General features: G+C 42.1%; 1 protein-coding gene across 3 annotated transcripts in view; it reads left to right on the plus strand.

The window, feature by feature from the left end:
• RB1CC1 (RB1 inducible coiled-coil 1) overlaps positions 1 to 23,829 on the plus strand; it is a 139,947-nt gene that overhangs the window by 102,529 nt on the left and 13,589 nt on the right. For 2 of the 3 annotated variants that reach the window (XM_040434505.1, XM_040434506.1), the window contains exons 15-21: positions 3,676 to 3,826; positions 6,457 to 6,565; positions 7,687 to 7,894; positions 9,435 to 9,483; positions 10,518 to 10,565; positions 14,721 to 14,779; positions 22,879 to 23,015. In XM_040434505.1, coding sequence (XP_040290439.1) covers positions 3,676 to 3,826; positions 6,457 to 6,565; positions 7,687 to 7,894; positions 9,435 to 9,483; positions 10,518 to 10,565; positions 14,721 to 14,779; positions 22,879 to 23,015 — 761 coding nt within the window. The remainder of the gene's footprint in view (positions 1 to 3,675; positions 3,827 to 6,456; positions 6,566 to 7,686; positions 7,895 to 9,434; positions 9,484 to 10,517; positions 10,566 to 14,720; positions 14,780 to 22,878; positions 23,016 to 23,829) is intronic. The other variant, XM_040434507.1, reaches the window with a different exon arrangement.

A 23,829-nucleotide genomic window follows, 5' to 3' on the forward strand; every position in this document is an offset into this window, starting at 1 on the left:
TAAAGGGGTTGTCTCACTTCAGCAAATAGCATTTATCATGTCGAAAAAGTTAATACAAGGCACTTGCTAATGTACAGTGATTGTCCATATTACACTGCACATATCCATGGTTACAACCACCCTGTAAATCCATCAGTGGCGGTCGTGCTTGCACACTATAGGAAAGAAAGCCGGCCGGGACCACAGGAGTGCACATAGGCCAGCACCGTTTCCACATAGGCCAGCACCGTTTCCACATAGGCCAGCACCGTTCGGCCACTGCTGCTGGATTGCAGGGCGGTGGTAACCCCTGGATATGAGCTGTGTATAATGTGATGGAAAAATGAATCCAGCCAGGAAAGGAGGCAACATGGACAATCACACTACATTAGTAAGTGCCTTGTATTAACTTTCTCTACATCATGAATGCCATTTGTTGAAGTGACACAACCCTTTAATATAATAATATGTTTCTGTTACCTTACTTGCTTCTTTTTTCAAGCCAAAGCAGTTTCAGTGGCTCTATTGGAAAAGCCACAAGGCGTCTGACTACCCTTCTGCTCGCTAATACAAGGCATAGTGGACGAACTCTCTCCCACTTTATTAAGAAGTATTCTGGTTTCAGCAGTTAAAGTTTATTTCTTGTGCGTTGAAAAGCTATGTAACTTTCTAATTGTGTGTCAATTCACCAAGAGTTTTCTGGAGCTCATGTTCTGGTCACGTGACGGACCCTTCTGCTGGCCATGGGCATAGCTTGTGATCATGACATGGCCAGGGCAGAAGTAAACCGCATTACATAATATGGCTACTCTTTGAAGAGAATCTGTCACTAGAGAACCCCCGAACCACTAGAATAGCTGGATAGCACAAAAGAAGGAAATTCATAGTATGTCAATTTTTATCTTTCTACTCTTTAAAATTGAGGGCATCAACTCTGAACTTTTGAAAAGGGATTATCTGGGATATTCTGCACTTGCTCATTGGAGAAGGAGATTCCAATTTCTGAAATTAGAACGGCCCAAGATATACCGGTCCTGGCCTTCTCCCACTGTTCGTATTCAGACTGCAGCTGTGACTTGCAGGTGTATGACATGTGACCACTGCAGCCAATCACTGTCCTCAGCTGTATTTGACATGAGACCTCTGAGGACAGTGTTTGGCTGCAGCAGTCACACGTCACCGTGCACATCACCATCATGTAAAGTACATGGCATGTGACCACTGCAGCTAATCGCAGTACATCTGAGGACAGTGATTGGCTGCAGCAGTCACATGCCGTATATAGGCACTGTCACTGTGAACATCACTTGACTGCTGCAGCCAATCACAGTGCTCAGCAATCTCACACACCATACGCCTCTGAGGATAGTGATTGGCTGCAGCAGTCATGTATAACTGCTCCTCACCACCTCCGTCTTTAAACAACCAGCGGGAGATGGATCGGACTGGTGGTGCTGAGAACTGAGGCAGGGAAAGAGGTGTATGTAATAATTTTACAGTATTTGGCAACATTGCTCAGATTTTTCATTATTATGTACAACCCCTTAAAGAAATCTCTCCCATGACATTCACACCAAGCTTAATGAGGCTTTTTTTTTTTATAATTGCCTTACTTGCCTCAACTTACTAATGTTTTCAGATGAGTTTCACAGCAACCTCCGTTTTGTGCTCTGCAGTGTTGTGAATTGGTTTCTTAACATCCAAGGTTCTGTCATCCATGAAGTCCTTCCTTAAAGGGGGTCTCCGGGAATTAAGAAAATGACTTAATGAAATACTAAAATATTACTTCATAATAAATGTATTTCCATATACCTTTCATTAGTTATAATGGCTCATTTTGTCTGGGGAGCAATCATCAGGGGAAACAAAATGGCCGCTGTCCTACCAGTACACACTGAACCTGTCCTAATCACACAGCAGGGCAAGTTACTTCACAACACTGAGGTAAATGGCTCCCTCCTCCGTCTCTCTACTTGTCAGGGATTATGATCCTGAATACAGCTGATAAGAACTTTAGCTGAATCTCTAGGAAATTTAGTTCAGAGGAGACATGAAGTACAGAGAGGACGGGCAGACTGTGGTGATATGGGGCTGTGGTAATGGAGACTGCATACAAGTGCTGCTGCTCATTACCCCCACCCTCCTCTTTGTACTTCATGTCTCCTGATTTCCATTCCCGCAGAGCAGAGAGGAGGATGAGGCAGCTCTTCAGCTCAGTGTTGTGAAGTTACTTGTCCTCCTGTGTGATTAGGACAGGTTCTGGTAGGACGGCGGCCATTTTATTTCTCCTAGTGATTGCTCCGCAGACAAAACTAGCCATTCTAAGTAATGAAAGGTATTAAAATAAAGTAATACTTAAGTACTTTTAATTTTCTTAATTCCCAGAGAACCCCTTTAACCCCCCCCAATAGCTCATTATATCACATCCAGACTCTTTCTAGTCAGTGCACATGTGGGAGAGTGGCATTGCACGGTCTCTGTACCTTATAGTACTTCTGCAGTGACTGAGGGCACAGCTAATATGACATGTCTGGAGAAGCACTGAATTCTGGGATCATGCACGCTATAACAGACCAAACTAAGGGAACCAAGGCACCCTGAAAGTACAGTGGTCCCTCAAATTACAATAATAATTGGCTCTGGAATGACCATTGTATGTTCAAACCATTGTAACTTGAGTCCATAAGTCTACTGCAAATCAGTAATTGGTTCCAAAGGCCCAAAAGGTCATCTCAAAACAAGAAAAAGTGAATTATTAAGAAAAATAAGCAGATAACTAAGACAGATAAAGCAAGTCATTCTGTAAAACAGGAATAGGTGCTGGAAGCTGTAAAACAGGTTCTATGGTGAGGGCAGGAGCTTCTTCAGGGTCTTGCATAGTACATACGGTACAGTACACGTAACGGAAAAATAAAGTCGCAGCTCACCTAGTGTCCAAAGTCGCAGCTTATCCCGACACAGACAGGGGGCAGTCTACAGGGGAGCCAATAGACAACCAGTAAAGGTGTTTTGCTAATAAAATGGCCGTGTTGATTGGTTCGATCTGAGCCTGAGCTATTGTATGTTGAGTCTAGTTTCCACTTACGATGGCCCAAAAAAGACTATTGTATGTTGAAAATATTGTATCCTGAGAGATGACTGTATATGAATACCAGAAAAACAGTGTAAAATAGAGATTTGGCATAATAGGCATTACATTTTGGACATGCCAGAATCAGATCTTTTGTTGGAATTCTGATACCTCAGAAAGCTTGTTTCAAGAGGACCTGCCACCATGAAATGCAGTGAATTCTGCAAGCAGCATGTTATAGAGCAGATTGATAGATGGCTTAGCTGGAAAATATTCAGTTCATCTCTGTCATTTTAGTCTGTATACACATAGTCATTGCCATCTTACCCCATGTACAAGGAAGTCAGAAATAGCAGAGATATAAATGTATAAATTACAAGTTTTACTGATATTTTTTCCCATAAAACTATATATCAGTCTGCTCAGCTCCTCCCGCTCTATAACATGCTGCCTGCAGATTGCACTGCACTCTGTGGTGACAGGTTCCCTTAAATGGTTGTGTTAAGAGACTAAGTAAAAGATGTAATTACTGAAAAAAACTATTATTTTAAGAAAGTAATGTAATCATATTGTTAACATTAATGTTGTTTCATTGGTTTGTTATTAATTCTCTCTTCTCCGTTAAGTTCTTCTGGGTTTGCACATAGTCTGGTTTGTGAGCTTCAGGAAAAGCTTCAGCAGGAGAAACAGCTAATTTCTGAGCAAATTGACCAGCTGGATAGGGAAAAAACGGAAGAATTGCAGAACCTCAGGATCTCCCTTATAGCAGAACAACAGGTCTGTAGCAACAGAGTGTCTTGTTTTAAGATACATTTAGACCTCATTTACACATTGCAGATTTGAACAATATTTTACATCAGCATTTTATTTTTAAGCCAAAAGTCTGGATTGAATTAAAGAGAAAATTGATGATTCTTTCTCTCCATTATATTTGCCCTGTGCTTAGGATCCAGTCTTGGCGATTGCTTACAAGTACTGAAGAAAAATACTGCCCATATCTGCAGTGTGTGAATGTCTTAAAGAGAGCCTGTCACAACAAAATGCATTGCAATCTGCAAGCAGCACATTATAGAGCAGGAGAAGGTGAGCAGATCGATACATAGTTTTACTGTTCAAGATTCAGTAACACTTGTAATTTATACATTTAAACCTCTGCTCTTTTTGAGCTACATTGTACACAGGGGCGGACTAAAATTCAGTAAGAGCAGAGGTTTAAATGTATAAATTTCAAGTTTTGCAGAATTTTTTCCTACAAAACTATATATCAATTTGTTCAGCTACTCCTACGCTATAATACGTTGCCTGCAGATTGCACTGTGTTTTGTGGTAACAGGCTCTCTTTAAAGGGATTTTCCATTGTTGAAATGATAGATATTTTTCTGATATTTCTTCTGTTTACTTCTATTTTGGGGTCTCTACTTGTAGTCTTTGAATGCAAACTTCTGTTTAAAAGGGTTCTCGTGGACCTAAAGGGGTTATCCAAGTTCTATAATGCCCTCCCCCATGCCTGGGCCTCTCACATAGGTTATACTTATCTCGCTCCCCAGCAGAGCCGCCGCTGCATCTTCCTGTCGCCCGGATTAAAACATTCGGTGTGTGGAGGGGGGCTGCCAATAGCAGGCCACAACAGAAACAAGCCTCCCTAGAATCGCAGGTGATGCTAGCGAGGCTTGTTCTTGTCTCGGCCTGCTATTGGCTCCCAGCCCCCCCCCCCCCCTCCCCCGACACCAGATGTTTTCATCCGCCCGCTGGGGAGATGCAGCAACCGTGCCGGTATGGGGAGCGAGGTAAGTACAACCTCTGTGATGGGCCTGAGCTTATGGGGGGGCATTATAGAAAAAACTTTAAGTAGTGAGCTATCTTTACAACCTACATCATCAATATCAGCAGTTTGCAAGAGCTGCGCTGCCAGAACAAAGCATCAGAACTACACAGCTCCATCTTTCATGTAGTGGCAGTGCCTAATTGCTGTAGTGGTGGGGATGCCAGGCCTGTCCACTGCTAATCTGATATTGATGACTTGGGCTACATGCCGTTCCGCAAAACAAGGATGGCGTCCGTGTGCATTCCGCAATTTGCGGAACGGCACGGACAGCCTTTAATATAACTGCCTATTCTTGTCCACAAAGCGCAGACAAGAATAGGACATGTTATATATTTTTTTGCGGGGCCACGGAACGGAGCAACAGATGAAGACAGCACACAGAGTGCTCTCCGCATCTTTTGCGGCCCCATTGAAGTGAATGGGTCCGCATCCGAGCCGCCAAAACTGCGGCTCGGATGCGGACCAAAACAACGGCCGTGTGCGTGAGGCCTTATCCTAAGGATAGGTCATCAGGACTAGGTCAATGTAATTTTAACAGACTTTGCATTAATCAATTGAACAGGTGAATATAAGAAACTTAGTAGTATATCATCAATGAAAAATGCCTCTTTCTCCATCTAGTAGCATTCTTTCTCCCCTCTCCATAGACTTTTTTTGTGTCGTCTTTTGTCTTCCTCACCCTTCCCTCTACTTCTATGGGCAGAATGTAATCTGATACTTCAGTGATTGGCCATCTTGCCTCTCAAAGCAAGGCAGAGAATGTTAGTTTTTGTAGAGGCAATGGAGGGTGAAAAGAAGCACTGATACGATATATGATCAGATATATTACAAAGTTTCTTACAATGATTTGTACTATCAATTTATGCAACATTTGTTGAAATGACATTGACCATTTAAGGTTCGGGAGAATCACTGTAAAGGAACTCTGCCATCACGATCCTGAACTGTTACCTTCAGTAATTCATGAGTAGTACTGCAGATAAGGAGTCCAGATCACTCTTTTTTATTTTGCTACTGCTCCTCGTTCCTCAAAGCTGCACTGAAATACATTGTCAGGACTGCCATGCGTGCGCACATGAGTCCTCTCCATTATGTCAGCATAGCACAGCAGTCCAGACTGTGTATTTCAGTGCAGCTTTGAGTGCTGACAGGGGGGGGGGCGGACGGGGAGCAGTAGGAAAATAAAAAATGTCAATTTGGACTTATGTTCAGTACTGCTCATGTATTACTCTAGGTAATAGTTCAGAATCGTGGTGAAAGTTTACTTGAACCAGAACCAGAAGTTCAAGATGAGTATAAAATGTACAATGTACGGAATATGAATCTCCTGAGCACCATGAGATGAAGAAGAAATATGGTCTTGTTGCATCACCTATTAGCACAGTCATACAGTGCCTCTCGGGGGCTAGTTGATCAGCAGTGCTCATGACTTTAGTGCGCTTGGTATGGTTGCAGGATCTGTTATGTATTCTTATGTTTCCCTTTATTTCTCATAAATCACAATAAAAAAAAGACTAATCAGTATCCACGGGGAGTATTCTATGAATAATTAGTTTCATTACTGGACTTCTCTTTCCCATAGACAAACTTTAACACTGTTTTAACGAGAGAGAGACTTAAAAAAGAAAATATAATTAGTGAACTGAATGAGAAGCTGAAGAGTGTCACACAGCAGCAGGAAAGAGATAAAGGTAAGTGTTATGCTCACCATCTTAATCCTTGCACATTTGGTAGAACATTTCAGCTTTACATACGTAATGCAGAAGAATCTTGCGGTTTTTGTCCGGCCACCTCTATTATAGTGAATAGCTAGCGTTAGTACGGATGCCGGACAATCCTAACGCTAATGTGAAAGAAGCCTTGGTAATCTATCAGGGGACCATGTACACGGAGAATGCTTCCCCATCCTAATGACAGGAGCCGCCATTGGGTAACCCTTTCCTGCTTGTGCACAGCTTCATATATGACCGTGCCTTCTCTGACCTAGAGCGTACATCAGCTGTCAAGGAGTACGTTGATCCAGCTTAACCCTTTCAGCCCTGGAAGGTTTTTTGTTTTTGCGTATTCGTTTTTCACTTCCTGCCTTTCCGGGGCAATGTAATTTTTTATTTTTCCGTTCAGCTGAGCGTATGAGGGTTTGTTTTCTAATTGCACCATATAATATTGCATAGGATGTATTGGGGCGCTGGATAAAAAATTCCTAATGGGCTGAAATTGGGGGGGGGGGGGAACGCAATTCCGCAACAGTTTTATGGGTTTTGTTTTTACGGCGTTCCCCATATGGTAAAACTGAACTGTTATTTCCATTCTCCAGATCAGTATAATTACAGCAATACCACATAGGTATAGTTTTTGTTGCATTTTAATACTGAAAAAATAAAAATAAAAGCCTTGAAAAATAATTTTTTTTTTCTTTTCATCGCCAAATTCTGACCCCTATAACTTTCTTTTGTAGTTATGTTTACGGAGCTGTGTGAAGACTTATTTTTGCAGGGCGATCTTTACTTTTCATTGATACTATTTGGGGGGGGGGACTATTTAATCACTTTTTATTACATTTTTTGTGGGAGGTGAAGCGAATCAGCCATTTTGACTTCTTTTTTTTTTTGTTTCTTCATTTGCCACATGGGATAAATATTTTTACATTTTAATAGTATATGATTTTTCACATACCCATGCTATATATTTTTTTGTTTTCATATTTAGGGTCATTTTTTTTATTTTTTTTTCATTTGTATAGCAGCCTGGAATTAATGACACTTTAAACCATGTAATCATTTTTCTCACCTATGTTTACGGTGTTACTGTGCAGATCTAATTGAAACACTATCTGAAGACCGAGCAAGTTTGCTCGAGGAGAAGAAGAGAATTGATGATGAACTCAGCAAGCTAAGGAGTTTTGTGTCTTCAGCTCACACAGTTCCTGCCTCTGAGCCTAGTGGAGCTTTTGTGCCTGAACCTCCTTCTGAAGATGAAGACAGGATGGAGCACGCTTTAGAAATCAGCATGACAGCTGTTCAGTAAGTGCAGTCACTGGTTTTCGGTTAACTGTTTAAGTGGTTTAACGCTTTCGACCCCTCAGGCTTTTTCGCCTTTGCATTTTCTTTTTGCACTCCCTGCTTTTCCAGAGCCATAACTTTTTTATTTTTCCATTATTGCCATATGAGGCTTGTTTTTTGTGGGACAAGTTGTAATTTCCAACACCACCGTTTAATATTGCATAGGATGTAGTGGGAGGTGGAAATAAAATTCCAAATTGGGTGGAATTGGAAAAAAAACCCAATTTTGCCAGAGTTTTACAGGTTTTTTTAAATTTATTATTTATGTCTTTCACTATGTTGTAAAACTGACTTGTAATTTTCATTCTTCAGCTCCGTACGAATCTGGCCATACCACATGGGGGAGCCGGAGCATTACCGGAAGTACGCGCTTCCGGTAATACAGGCTCTCAGATGTGGTAGGTTTGACCACGTCATCTGAGAGGTTAAATGTCCACGATTGGCATTACCGCCGGTCGCGGACATTAGCTGTGGGTGCCTGCTGTATGAAACAGCAGGCACCCGGTTGCTATGGCGCTCGTTCCGGAGCGGGCGCCATCTTTAATGACCCGACATGTGAAATACTATTACGTCACATGTTGGGAAAGAGTTAAACCTTTTAAGATTAATTCACACTTCAGTGTTTTGGTCAGTGATTACCGTCAGTGATTGTGAGCCAAAGCAAGTAGTGTAGCTACACAGCCATGAGGTATAATGGAATGTGTTTTGGCTCAAAATCACTGATGGAAATCACTGACCGAACACTGACTGTGTGAATGAGGCTTTACTCTTTTTATCAGTAGTAAGCTACTGAGTTGCATGTTGAAGAACATACAGAGAAGATTTCCCTTTTCCCCCTCGCCATTCTAGTTTAACTGCTGAGTAAATGGGCCTGTAATATATATTGTTATCTAGGCGTTGTTTTTTAAAGCTTTCTATTTTATAAGCCAGATCTATTTTGAGTGCAAATTCATAAAAACTATTTTACATTTGTTATCCCATGATTGCTGTAAAAAATGAAAATCAGATATCATATAATACATGACCATCTCTTTCTAACAACGCTAGGACCAGCCCTGTATCTCACACGGATCCAATGATCTCATTTATTGCTTCAATTGCTTTGCTAGATTTTCTTCAGGCTGTCATATCAGGCGGCACGTCTCCCTATCGCAGCTCATGGGGGTGTCCTCTCTGCTGTGGCGCTCTCCCTGTAACTGTCACAGCTTCTAACCATAGATATGGCTGGTGGCATTTGAAGGAAGGAACGGAGCATGTGCAACCACCTCAGTAGGTGGACATGCACATTTGTGTGGACATCATCACGCAGGGCAGTCAGCCAGTGGAAGATCCATCACCTCTCATTGCTGACAGTCCTGTGCGATGACACAGTGTCCATAATAGCGTCAAGTGACTGCTGGTCGGTCACAGCCATCCTTGTGATTATACTATCTGCTATGATATGAAACATTTCGCATTGTGTGATTGGATCAGTGCGCACTTTCTTTTCTTTTTCTTTCAGTGATATTACATTGTCAGAGGAGAAACAAAAGATTATTCTGCTGGAGAGAGTAAGTACCAGGCGTCTCTCTGTACTGTTGTCTTCTTCTTCTTCTTTTTTTTTCAGTTGTGTTTCCGGTTAAGTAATTACATAGAAAAAATTGGGCTGGACATAAAATGTTCTATAGATGGTTCTGCAAAAACAGAACGGATACGGAAGACATACGGAGTACATTCCGTATGTGTTCCGTTTTTTTTGCGGACCCATTGACTCGAATGGAGCCACGGAACGTGATTTGCGGGCAATAATAGGACATGTTCTATCTTTCAACGGAACGGAAATACGGAAACGGAATGCATATACGGAGTACAGTTTTTTTTGGCGGAACCATTGAAAATGAATGGTTCCGTATACGGAACGCAAAAGCCGGCCCGTATACAGAATGCAAAAAACGTTTGTGTGGACGAGCCTCTACACTGAGGCATGAGGACAAGGGTCTCTCTGGGAACATTCTGGCAAGTTTGTTTTGTGGACATGCAACTATTAGATGAAGCTTTTGCATACACAATTGACTTCTTTCCAGACGATGAGGGTCTGATAAAACGGCTGTTGGTAAATTTCACCTAACCAGTGATCATTTTAATTGAAATAATCTGTTTGAGCATCTTTAGACGAATTTCAAGGGCAGCACTTCTAGGAGTGTCCTCTCCTGCTCAGCTTCAGTCAGGCTTGCCTTGAAACCAACCTGAACTGGATCCACAAATTTTCAAAAAAGAGAGGGGAAGCGGCACGCCAACACATTCAAGCCGTAATCTTGATGTAGTCTGCTGCCGTATGGATCCCATTGAGAACAATGTGGGCGGTTTGTTCCCATTAGTAAATTCACGCACAGACTCCGCATTGTGAACGAGCCCTAATACTACATTGGAAATCACCAGGTGATCCCATATGAGCCGTAATTGAAAATCAGTAGGGGAGCCCCTCATGTGGCAATATTCTAGTGGTTGAGGGGCGATAAATGTGTTCTCCTGATTTGTACTGTTACATATTCACATATTGTTAGGTAATGACTGCGATGGTTATTCTCTCTTTTCCTATTTTCAGACATTGCAGCAAAAAGAAGAGGAAAATAAGCGACTAAACCAGAGATTGGTAAGAAGTTACCTTTGCCTTTAGCAGTTTTAAGCATGCACTCTCAAAGATAATGCAGTTGGGGAATAAAGCCAGAATCTCAATTCGAATAAAGTTTGGCGCGTGCAACTTTTGGGGGCTTTTTCTACCTACTTGCCACTTTTCCAAAAAAAAGTGGGTGCTGCGAGGCCAGACATAGCTGACCCTACACGTTTCTTCTAATGTACGCCAGGAAGCTGATTACACCTCAAATCTACACCGGCTCCCTGCACAGATATACTAGTGTGTAAAACGCCAGCCACGGACCCGTCTCATAACCCACACTACTTCTCAGCGTGTTTTCCTCAGTTCATTACTTAATCTGTTTTCAATCTTGAATCTCTCTCTCTTTTTGCTAAAGCCTGTTTTTAGTACCAGCAGCATCTCCAATTCAGCTTCCACTGACATCACATCAGCCTTGTGTTTCCCGTATTTGTGCCCTATTAGAGTAACATTAAAATTGGGGGGGAAATTATATGCTTTATCCCTGTTTGTTTTTTTTATAGCTAATTTTGAGCATCAGTTTTGGGTTAAGTTTCACTTATTTTTGACTGGAGAAAAAGTCTGTGTGCTTGTTTTTTCTTCTGCCAAAAATAATGGAAACTTGACCGCGGGAAGAGCATTTTAAGTTTTCTTTTGTAATATTGTAGTCCACGAATGATGGATAGGAATGGAAGATATTCCATTTGTATTCGTTATTTAATCCTTCAGTGTTTTTCTTTTCCTCAGATGAAGCAGAATAACACAAAAGTCATTGCACATGTGAACGCAGCCTCACTTGTGCTGTCTACAAAATGGAATCTGAAACATTTCCAATTTGGTCCGTAAGACATTAGGGGAGATTTATCAAACTGGTGTAAAGTAGAACTGGCTTAGTTGCCCATAGCAACTAATCAGATTCCACTTTTCATTTTTCACAGCTCCTTTGGAAAAGGAAAGACAGAATCTGATTGGTTTCCTACCGGCAACTACGCCAGTTTTACTTTACACCAGTTTGATGAATCTCCCCGACTATGTAAAGACAATTAATACTAGCGCAGTTTTCACCCTGTAATAAGGCTCGGTTCATACCAGCGTTAGCAAATTCTACAACGAAAATAACATAAGTGCCGTATTTGCCACACTGAACTGAAGGGAGCCAAACAGGACCCCATTGAATAAAATAGAGTCCATTTGGGTTGGGGCATCATTTTTTTAACGGACAATAAAATTGCACTCTTTTTGATGGAATCTGCAACAGAGACCTCAAACAGATTCACCGGCACAGATGTGAACAAGCCCTAAGAATATTTATTGTGTGTAAGAAATGTGCTTTGTATATTCTATGGTAGTGGATTTATCTGTTCCAGAATTTACCAGTGAACCCATTACTACAGCAGGCTTAGCAAATCCTAAATATCAGGTGTGTAAAACCTGTCAGTAATTCTAAACTAATTATATGTGCTATGAAAACCTTCAGTCCTATCTGGTGAAGTGGTCAAGGTATGGCCCATAATTCACTTTGCTGACTGCTAGCTTTTGCCATCTTGATGGAAACATGGAGAAAGAAGTGCCAATATGCAAAATGTAACCAGTGAGATGCAGAATTAGATTACGATTTTCTGTATTTTAGAACATCTTGTATGGTAATTCCATTCACATTGGGAATTCCTTTGCTAGACATAGGCCCTTTTTTGCACTGTGGATTTTGCCTTGAATCCTCTCCCTTTTTGCACTATATTTCCTACACAGAAACAATTAATGCTAAAAGTAGGTTTTCCAAAAACTATAGTCATGCAGCTTAAGTCTTTAGTTCTACAAACATTCAGAATTTTGGCCCCAAGGAGAAGTAGATATGTAGTTATGTCAATACATCTAAGTGGTCTTGGACTCTTGAAGGAACCACATCTAAGTGGTCTTGGACTCTTGAAGGAATGTTATTTCTGTTCCATTGCTCTTTCTTTTAAAAAAAAAAACTTCTGGTCACATTAGTTCATAACTTTTTATAAAACAATAAGCAGCATGTAGTGATGGAAGAATTAGTTTGTGGGCCTAAAGGGGTATTCTAGAATTTTGCTATTGATGCCTATCGTTAGGATAGGACATCAATTGGTTTGGCAGTGAGTGAGGAACCTCTGTGTCAACCAATAGATTTGGCTGTGGTCTATTTCTAAGAGCATTATATTAGAAGTCCACTGGTTTTCATCTTTTAACCCCTGGATCTAGACTTCGCTGCAGGTGAACCACCAGACAACTACCTCCTGGAATAGTCACTGTGTGATGGACAGCAGACACATGGGGGTAAGAGACATCAGTGCAGGGCACTAGTCAAGATAAATCATAGTCAGAGACTGGCCGAGGTCAGGGCAGGTAGAGTACAAGCAGTTCAATAAACAGTCCAAGGTTAGGGCAGACATCCAAATATCTATGGAGGTCAGGTAGCTGAGAGTCAGTATCCAGGAAACAGGCAAAAGTCTGTACACGGGCAGACAAACTAATACATAACTCCTTTGCAGGGTAGCAAGCTAGACAACCTATTACTCAGGTACGTTCCCTCAGGGAAGTACCCAAAGGTGTCCCGCCGCTGGCTTGTATAAACTATAGTGTGCAGGCTGGCCTTTTAAGAACTGGTAAAGTGTGCAATTGCCCTACAGTCTGAGAAGGAGGGGCTGAGCCAGCAAGCAGGCCTCAGCGAGGTTCACTGATAAATTCTGGAAAAGATAAATCCACTACCATAGAGGCCTACCATAGAGGGACAGACCTACCCCTGCAGCCAGGCCCTCCAGGAAGAATAGAAGGCAGTACCACGCTCTCGGGAGCCAGTGGACTGGGGGAGGTGAGTGAAGCAGCAGCAGGTGTCCAGCACCCCACACTCCCGCCTGTGGCGCAGGCACTACACTGCTCCATCCATTGGGTAGTGTACGGAGCTAGTAACTGCAGTGCTACTACCATTAATTTCAGTGGATGAAGCTGCTTGGGAACAGCTGAAAGGCGGGGATGTGGGGTGTCGGACCCCCACCGATCAGATATTAATGTCCTATTTAAGTTTTTATTGCCGCTTGTTTTCACTTCATTTTAATTGTACATACATTGAATGGTGCTTGATAAAATACAGTCATTTCTATTGTAAGAAGTAGTTTTACTGGGTTATCTGAAATTTTATGTAGATTTGGGAAAAAGAGGCTTTCTTGCAATCCACAGATGATTCTTCTAGAATCTCAATATACCTGAGGCACCATGGGACGTGACAAAAATTAGTAGTTTGTTTGACTTTGTAACCTAGCAGTATCTTAAATATTGAGGTATAGAAGTACTCCAACCATATTCCTGCACCCCTGTACAAAAAAAGAATACTGTCATACTATGACTTGTTAATACGATGGTATTATGGCAAATACCTCCACACTGTGACTTTGCAGTGTACAGACAGTTGGCATGGTGCTTGCACTAGATCCAGCCTAAATGACATGTATTCTGTATAAGGACATAACACAAGTGCGAACAGAGCCTTACCAAGTAGCATTGTTCTAATCCAGTCGTAAACCTAGTGCAGCATATGCACCTCATAAGTGACCAGAGATGGTCACAAGTGCAGGTCTTACTACTTTGATTTGTTGACCATGTTAATAACTGAAGGAAATGACAGAGTGAAGATAGGAGTTAGGCTTCTTTCACACTGGCGTTAGGGCTGTTCCGGCAGTTTTTGTCCAGCTGCCTTTCGGTATGTTTGCCATGCTTCGGCCGCATCTCCCGCCCCGGCTCCATTATAGTGAATGGGGTCGGGGCGCACTTCCGGCAGTACACGTGTACAAACGTTAGTACGGATCCGGCAGGCTGTTCCCCTGTCGGAACACAACAGCTTCCTGGACGATCCTAATGCCAGTGTGAAAGAAGCCTTGGTGAAAATGAAAGACAGTTCGAAAACCTAGACCTGCATCAATCCTCTAGAAATAATAACCGCAGGCGTATGTCAGAGTTGTAAGGCTCAGCATTATGTATCGTCTGCGTATGTGGTATTGTATAGGCCGCCATGTATAATAATTCTAACCTTTGCACTAACTGCGAGCAGTGTAAAACACCAAATTGTTCATTAAAATGTAATGTATATGGTTTTGGTGCAAATTCAAATCTAATATTTGACTGTTTATTCTGTTTTAGATGTCACAGAGCATGTCATCCGTTTCTTCAAGGCATTCTGAGAAAATAGCAATTCGAGAGTAAGTTATTTTTTTTTTTTATTGCATTAAATACCAATTAAAAGAAAAAAGAATCCATGTCTTTCGACCTTCGATTTTTCTGTCTATGTTCTTACATTCTAGAGCATTTTGTCTCTGCTGCTTGCTTACCTACGGATGTAGCAGGGTTAACACTCATGCTTTATGAGACATGTTATCTAAACTAAATGCAACTAAATGCGTTAAGCAATAGCTTTTCAATGGCTTTTGTTTCAAGATAACGCGATGAGTTAAGAAATGTGAGTTAAGAGTGTGAGTGTTACCCCTGCTACATCTGTACTTTCAATGAAAGGGAATCCGTCTGCTAAACTAGAGTAAGGGTCCATTCACACGTCCGTATGTGTTTTGTGGATCCATTCCGCATTTTGCGGTCGGCACATCGCCGCCACTCTCATAGAAAATGCCTTTTCTTGTCCGCAACTGCAACTATTTTTGGCGTAACAGAAGTGCGGATCCGCAAATGCGGATGCGGACAGCACATTCCGACCCCATTGAAAATGAATGGGTCCACAACTGTTCCCCAAAATTGCAGAATGTATGTGGACCCATTTTGCGAACGTCTGAATGGACCCTTAGCCATGTACAGTGTAAGTGGTGCTGAGTCCAGTGATGTAATGTTTATCTTCATACTCGGGCTGAGTTTACATCAGTGTTCAGCCTTTCCATTCAACTGCCCCATTATCGGAGCAGGAGAACAGAAAGGATGGATTCGGCACATGCACGACTTTTGTCTCCGCTTCAAAAATCTTCCTCTGAGCGGAAACGGACCCCATTATAGCAATAAATGCATTGAGAGGACTCCCATGCTAATGCACATAATGGAGAGGACTTAAAGAGGAGTCCTCTCAATGCATTTTACTGTCGGTTTCTCAGAGCACAGTGTCTGAATGCAAGTGAATATGAAGATAAAAATGACATAATCGGACATAGCACCACTTGAACTATATACTGCTTATTCTAGTTTGGGGTGGAAGTGTTTTGGATCTGACAGATTCCCTTTAAAGGGAACCTGTCGCCAGGATTTGATGTATAGAGCTGATGACATGGGTTGCTAGATGGCCGCTAGCACATCTGCAATACCCAGTCCCCATAGCTCTGTGTGCTTTTATTGTGTAAAAAAAAAACTGTTTTGATCCATATGCAAATTACCCTGAGATGAGTCCAGTGTGAAGGAGACCAGCACCGCCCCGCATCCTCAGAATCTCCTCCTTGCTCCCCGACGTCAGAAAGCCAGAGCGCCGTAATCTCGGGATGTGCGAGCTAGCGCATGCGCAGTGTTGTCACAGTGTTCCTTCCTGTGCTGGCATCAGCCTCAGGGAAGGAACTGCACATGCGCTAGCTCGCGCATGGCAAGATTACAGCGCTCTGGCTTTCTGATGTCGGGTAGCAAGGAGGAGATTCTGAGGATGCGGGGCGGTGCTGGGCTCCTTCACGCTGGACTCATCTCAGGGTAATTTGCATATGGATCAAAAAGTCCTTTTTTTTTTTTACACAATAGGAGCACACAGAGCTATGGGGACTGGGTATTGCGGATGTGCTAGCGGCCATCTAGCAACCCATGTCCTCAGCTCTATACACAAAATCCCGGTGACAGATTCCCTTTAACCTTTTGAATAGAATATCATTAACTGCACACATATAGGCAAATCTATGCCTGTTTAATATTCAGTGGCTGCTTACCTTTTAGTTACATAATCACTGGGCATGCTGTGTAGAGCAGCACTCAGCCCGCTTGGCTTCTTCTCTAGTGTACTAGTTATTACAGCCAGGAAAGTAACACATCTTTGATTAGAGGGCGATTTCCTGTGGATTGTTAATGACCCCTAGTTTGTACTCCTTGCTATAACTCGGGAGCAGTGGAGAATTAGTTGTGTAGTTATACAACTTACTACATTTACCGGGGAACCTTATTATTAGCTTTCCAGGATGTTTCTCAGTGGTGAAAATAACTGCTTCAAAAAGTATTTCTAGGTCAAACCTATGACATCAGTGTCCACTGTTTGATGTTCCTCATTTCAAGGAGCTTAGAGTCAGTTTTAGAGAACCCCTTCGTAATCGGTGGGGGTCTGACACTCAGAAGACTCACTCATCAGTTGCTCACAGTAGCCGCCAGCATTGAACTGAACTGGAAGTACAGCACAGTTCTCTGTGGCCAGGTTACTCCAGCTCAGCTCCCATTCGGATGAGGCCACCAGAGCGAGAGTCAACGTCCATATGTCCTAATAGGCATATGTCCTAATAGGCATTAAAAGGGTTGTCCGGGTTCAGAGCTGAACCCGGACATACCCATAATTTCACCCAGGCAGCCCCCCTTATGTTAGCATATTACGCTCCGAGGCGCTCCCTTGCCCTGCGCTAGATCGCGCAGGGCACGGGCTCTTTTGTTTACAATAACACACTGCCGGTTAGAAGCTTCTGCCCAACAGTGTGTTCGGTGATAACACCGTCTCTGATGGGCCTGCTTTAGCGCTGCACTAGCCGTTTTACAGGGTAGGGCAGTGCTAAAGACCGCCCATCAGTGGCGGTAACGTCACCGGGCTTTCTGGCAGCCCCATGGAGAGCCCGGTACGTCACCGGAACTCCGGAAAATGCTTTTTCCCTGCGCAATTTAGCACACAGCAAAGGAGAGCATCGGAGCATGAACTGCTCTGATGCTCAAGCAAGTCAGGGGGGCTGCCTGGGTGGAAATGGAGGTATGTCCGGGTTCAGCTCTGAACCCGGACAACCCCTTTAAATAGGGCATGCCATCACTGTCCAATATTTGATGTCTCAGGGTTATCAGACACTCCTGACAGAAACCTTCTGGTTGAAGAAGGAGAAGGAAGTTGGTTGAAGAATTTTCAAGCCCGGTCAGACGATTGTTTTTAGAATCCGATATCTTCCAATCTGCTAAATGTTTGTATTCTGTATTCTCTTTCCTCATCAGATTCTCCATGTTTTTGGCCTTGGCTCATTTAGAAACATCTCATTTCATTTCTTGCACAGTACATATATGTATAGTACAAGACTGGATGTCCTCATTTGCTATCAATATTGTTATGACTTTCATTTTCAGACTCCTTTTTTCTATTTTTATAATGGCTGAGATGAGTGTATTTTCTGGCTGGACCTCTTCAGAGTATGTCTTCATTTATTAAACCGTATCTGACTGGCCAGTTTACATGTTATTGTACTCTATATTTCCTGCAAGGAAGGATTATCATGTAGATGTATATCTTCTCTCATATATTCTCTGCCCCAGGTTTTAATAAAACATTTTGTAAACAGATCAGTTCAGCGCTGTCTTTTTCTCAACGAGAACTGAATGTCAATTAGTTGTACAGTTTTCCTGATAAAAAGAGTATTAAGTAGGACCCTCACCCCTTTTTTATTGGGTTCTTCATAGGCCGAAAGCTTATTAAAACCCATCTCAGAGAACCATTTTATATATAATCTGCATAAAATGTTGATGCAGTCACAATTCTTTTGAATATTATTGGAAACGGTTGACAAGCGCCCTATAATGATGCGGCAGAATTTGTTTTTCTTACCTAAAATTACTTTATGCCACTTAGTATATGTGTGTCTATAGCACTGGACTATAACATTTTTTAAGATAAGATCAGTAGTGCAGTAACCATATTTGCAAATATTTGACTATTTTTGTATAGATTAACCCCTTCCCGACTGCCCACTGTGTATTTACGTCCTATCTGCACATGCCCCGTGCAGATAGCACATACATACACGTGCAGGCAGCGCTTTAGGCCCAATGCACACAGCCGTGAGTGGTCCGTGGTAACACGGCCTGGATTCCTGCTAAGAGCAGGAGCGCACGGCGTCATTGGTTGCTATGACGCCATGCGCTTCATGCCGCTGCTGCACTACAGTAATACACTCGTATAGATCATACCAGTGTATTACTGTAGTGCAGCTGTGGCATGAAGCGCACGGCATCATAGCAACCAATGACGCCGTGCGCTCCTGCTCTCAGCAGGAATGCAGACCGTGTTACCACAAACCGCTCACGGCCGTGTGCATTCGGCCTTAATCCCAGTGCTGATCAGCGCTGGGATTAAAGCTCCTGCTCCTGCAATCTAGCAGGAGCAGGTCGGGTCCTGGCGGACAGACACAGCAGGGACCCTGAGGAGAAGACAGGAGAGGTTTATTACCGCTTCTGCCTTCTGCTGTGCCATCAGGAGAGCGCTGAACGAGCGCTTGTTGCAGGGAGCGGCAGAGCCGCTTCCTCTTTTAGTCCCGACGGTCACGTCACCTTCGGGGGTGTCCTGGAGCAGGGGCAGGAGCAGAGCTGCAGGGTCTAAGGAGACCCTGATCAGCTCTGCCTGTGTGTCATGCCCCTACAGGGGGCTGTTTTTCCCTGTAACTGAGGCTCCTATGGTGAAAAAAAAAGTAAAAAATATAATTAAAAATGCAGTTGCTAACAGAAACTATAGTCGCCCCGATCTCTCAAACCTACACATGTTATATATGAAAACGATCGTCACAAAATAAGGAACCCATTGCAATAATTAATTTTTGTGTCAGTTTTAATATTTAAGAAATAAAAAGCTATAATAAAAAAAAAAAATCCTAAGTGTCAAGGAAGAAAATTGCAAAAATTATTTTGGTAGTCAAACAAATAAAAAAGCTACGGTCACTAAACCACCACATGCACAAAATCACAAAAAGTTGCCTGGCCTTTTTGGGCTTGGTCATGAAAGAGTTAAAGGGGGGGTTATATTTTTGTAAAAGAAAACTTTTCCTCTTAACCCCTTGATTATTGGAGTTTTTTTTGTTTCTTTATTTTATTTTTTCCCGGAGCCATAACCTTTTAATTTTTTCGTTCACATAGCTATAATCTGAGCACTTGTTTTTTACGGGTCAAGTTGTACTTTCTAAAGCCACCATTTCATGTGGCATACAATGTAGTGGGAAGCAGGAAAAAATTGCAAATGGAGTCTGTGATCAGGGAATCCAGTGGCTCGAAAAACAGACAGAGAAGGACAAGTTCAGCAGAACGCACTGATACCTTTCACTCATTACTTCACTCTGGCACAAAAGTGATTTTAATCCATATGCAAATGAGCACTTTGTGCACCCTTGCTCCTCCGCCGACCTCTGCCAGTCGCTCCCTATCATTGATTGACTGGGCCAGGTTCCTGCATATTCATCTCGTCTGGCCCTGTCAAAAAGGAGAGGGAGAGGTTAACTGAAGAAGCAGCGATGGCAAGGGTGCACAGAGTGGCTTGGGCTAGTGCTTCTTGCACTTAACTGTTCATTTGCACAAGGAATAAAAGTGCTTTTTCTGTAGAATAAAGAAGTGGCTATCTAAGTGAAAGGTAAGTTGTACTCCACCTCACTCATTTTGGCCAATGTCTATGATGAAAAGCTTTTTCACCCATATGGCGTTCATTCTGAACACTGTATTTTGCAATGTGTGTATCCTACACAATCGGCAGAAATATATTGATAAATCTCTCCTATGCAGCTTTAAATCTTGTGATTTTCTTCTCATAGTATGTTATACTCCTGGCTGTTTGCAGCCACCACTAGATGGAGCTCTGTGAATTTGAGATTAGACGGTTACCATTGAACTTTAGGGAAGTTGTGAACATTTTTCTTGGAGCTCCTCCCTGTGATGGCTGAAGGAAAATGTAGTGAATTTACATAATGAAGCACAAGTTATTGTTTAGCACTGGGATCCCCTGACCATAGGCCTCACACCAGCAGCAATGCCTGACCCCATGGTAAGTATATACTACACAACCCAGCAACTACCATACAAGCAGTTGGTATCCCTGACTGCCAAAAGAACCCGAACCATAACCTAGACTTGTTATTTAAGGAATGAACAGTATAACATTTTAAAAACAATATTATAAAAGTGCCTTTTTTTGGTAGTAAAAAGGAATTGAAATAGATTAAAATTGTGTCTAAAAGAAGAAAAGTTTATCTTGGCAAAAAGAAAAGCAATGGCTCTCGCAGCTATGTACAAAAAACAAATAAATAAAAAGAAGTTATGACTGGCAGAATAATGAGACACAAAAAGGAAGAAATCATTTGTGACCTGAAGTATGGTACATATAAAATTTGTTACATCCTTAAAGGGGTTAGCCTAGAAAAGATATGTATGATTTATCCTGAGGATAGGTGATCATTGTCACATCAGCGGGGGTCCAAGTCCCAGCATCCCCGCTGATCAGCTGTTTCAGGGAGCTGCTGCACTTACAGGAGGTCTGGTGAGTGATGCAAGCTCCTTATATCGTATAGTGCTTGGCATTGCAGCTCAACCCCATTGACTTGTATGGGACTGAGCTGCAACTAGGCCATGTGACTGATGTACAGTGATGTCACTGGCCTAGGAAGAGGCTGCGGTGCTTAAGGCCTCTTCTAACAGCAGTTTGGCGGGGGTCCCAGGTGCCACACCCCCAGCAGATCCCATACTGATCACCTATCCTGAGTCATAAATATCTCCTCCTGGATAACCCCTTTAAGGGGTTAAGATCATAAATGTCTTTATAAAACATGTCTATGTCATCTCCATTAACCCATAATAGACAATTAATCCCCGCTCCTGCTGGTTTCCTCTTTTTGTGGTGGATTTTTTTTTCCACGTGTATTCTTAGCTGGACCCACTGCTCTTTGTTGAGATAGCTGGTGCATTAGCCATATAATAGGATGACAGCGTACCATTAAATGCAAGTATATACAGTTATGTCTTAAATATTCTTTCTATAAATAAGCCATTAAACTGCATGCAGGAGCTGAAGTTTTTATTAGGAGAAATCATAGCATTTACAATCAAATCCTAAAATATGTGCACATGAGATATTTAAGGGACTGTATCTTAAAACTTTATGTTGTTTCCATGTTAGAAAAAGCATGACTTTAAAATGGGATGTGACTATTGTAGCTTCTACTTCTGTAGTTCACATCATAGTGATCGCTTTGTTTTGCTGTATTGTACAATTACACCTGTATTATATACACCTTATGTATTGTGTGTTTTTTTTATGTGGCTAGAAAGTATATTTGGTTGTTCAGTTCCATCTAATGAGTTTCTGAGCAGCTGTCTTCTCCAGGATAATCAGACATGAGCTGACCTATACACTGAGCTCTGTCCAACCATAAAGAACATGTATCGGGAGAACACCATAGTCATACTTGTGTGTGTCGGCCTTCACTGAATGTCCTATGGTAGTCAAGAGCAACAGTTTAGAGCTCCACAAAATGTCAGATTGACCACCACGACTGTTTTCTGGTGACATCAGTGTACTGTTAACCAACCAGAAGTTTCCTTAATCAGATGAGACAGTCATTTACCACCTATTACCGTACCACTCGCATTGCCAGTCTCTTCTATATTTGGCTTTCATACAGTTATCACATATCTTTGTGCATAGGTGATAAAGGATCTTTATTGTGAACCCCTTTAATGGTAGTGGTCCAGTTTCAACAGCCTCTAGCCATATGTACAGTTGGAATTTATGACTAAAAGGGGTTGCTCCATCTTGACATTTATGGCAATGTACCATAAATGCCCAATATATGCAGGTCCCTACTCTGGAACCCACTACTATTTCAAGAACAGGGACCCACTGCGAACGAAGGGCACACCATGCAGGCTTGGCATCCTTTACATTCCATGCCATGGGACTTCAGAAAATAGCCAAGTGAAGTCCCATAACAGTGAATGAAGATTAAGCTGCGAATGTACAGCCACCACTTTATTTGCCATTATGAGACTTCCAAAAATAGCCAAGCCAAAGCTCAGCTTTCTCTCCATTCTCTTCAGGGACCCGATGTTTAGATAAGAGCATATCCCAGAGTTGGGTCCTATGTCCAGATGGAAATACCCCTTTATCAAGGGAAGTCTTCTGTTCAGAACCCAGTTTTTCAGGGGATACCAGTTAATCAGGGGGTATCCTAGAAGCACTTCCAGCAACTAGCTAATTCAGGGCCTCTTGTATCTGAACTTGACACCCCCTTAGTATGCAAAAACTGTTAAATGCATTTTCCAAAAGTAATTCAATGCACTTATCCAGTCAGGAATAGCACCGCCACATTCTTACATATTCTACTTTGTGTTCATGTCTTAACAGCTTCCAGGTTGGGGACTTGGTTCTTATTATCTTGGATGAGCGTCATGACAATTATGTGCTATTTACTGTCAGCCCAACGTTGTATTTCTTGCATTCAGAATCACTTTCAGCATTAGATCTTAAGCCAGGTGAGTGTGGTAAGTGTCACCCATAAGTAATTCAGTTCAATTCAAACCATTAATAAATTGCCATTTTATGTTATGGAAATTCTGTATGTCAGAGCAGAAATAGGCCTGAATGTTACAAGAGACACTATTTGGAGGGGATGCATACATTTTTGGCCACATTATTCACTCTAATAGTGTTTCCTTATGTGTCTTTTGCTGGAGCAAGCATATCACACGGTTTATAATTTGTATTATATATGACACTTTGTTAAGCATTGTACGACTGTACAGGGTATACAGAGAACGTCAAGACATATAAATTTCATCTGTTGTATTACTGTAAAAGGATATTTAATTTCCCTTGTAATTATTAAAAATCATCTTTTAATATGCAATACCTGGAAGAAGCCCCGGTCAGTAAATAATGACTGCCCTAAAAATGTAGTCCTCTGCGTAAGGCAGGGCTGGGGAACCTTTTTGCTGCCGAAGGCCATTTGGATATTTGTGTAAAATCGTTTGTGGGCCATACAAAAATCTCAACTTAAATATTTAAGTGCTATATTTGGTCAAACATATAACTGACCTATGGGTAAGTTACAGAAATTGCACTTCAATAAAAAATATAATCTAGAGCGCTGTAAATTTGCAGCACATTTTGACCAAACATAGAAGTCTAATTTTTAAGTTCAGAATGTTATTTATTTAGTTCTTTATTTAGCATTAAAGACAGCCAAACGGGTTCACCCAGCTTTCACACTGCCACTGGCTCTTCCTTGGCAAGTTTCCCTGCCTTTGTCCCTTTCTCAGTCTCAGATCTCCCCCCCCCCCCCCCACCTGCATCAGC

This window comes from Bufo bufo, chromosome 5 (assembly GCF_905171765.1).
Source record: "Bufo bufo chromosome 5, aBufBuf1.1, whole genome shotgun sequence".
Classification (NCBI taxonomy): Eukaryota; Metazoa; Chordata; class Amphibia; order Anura; family Bufonidae; genus Bufo; species Bufo bufo.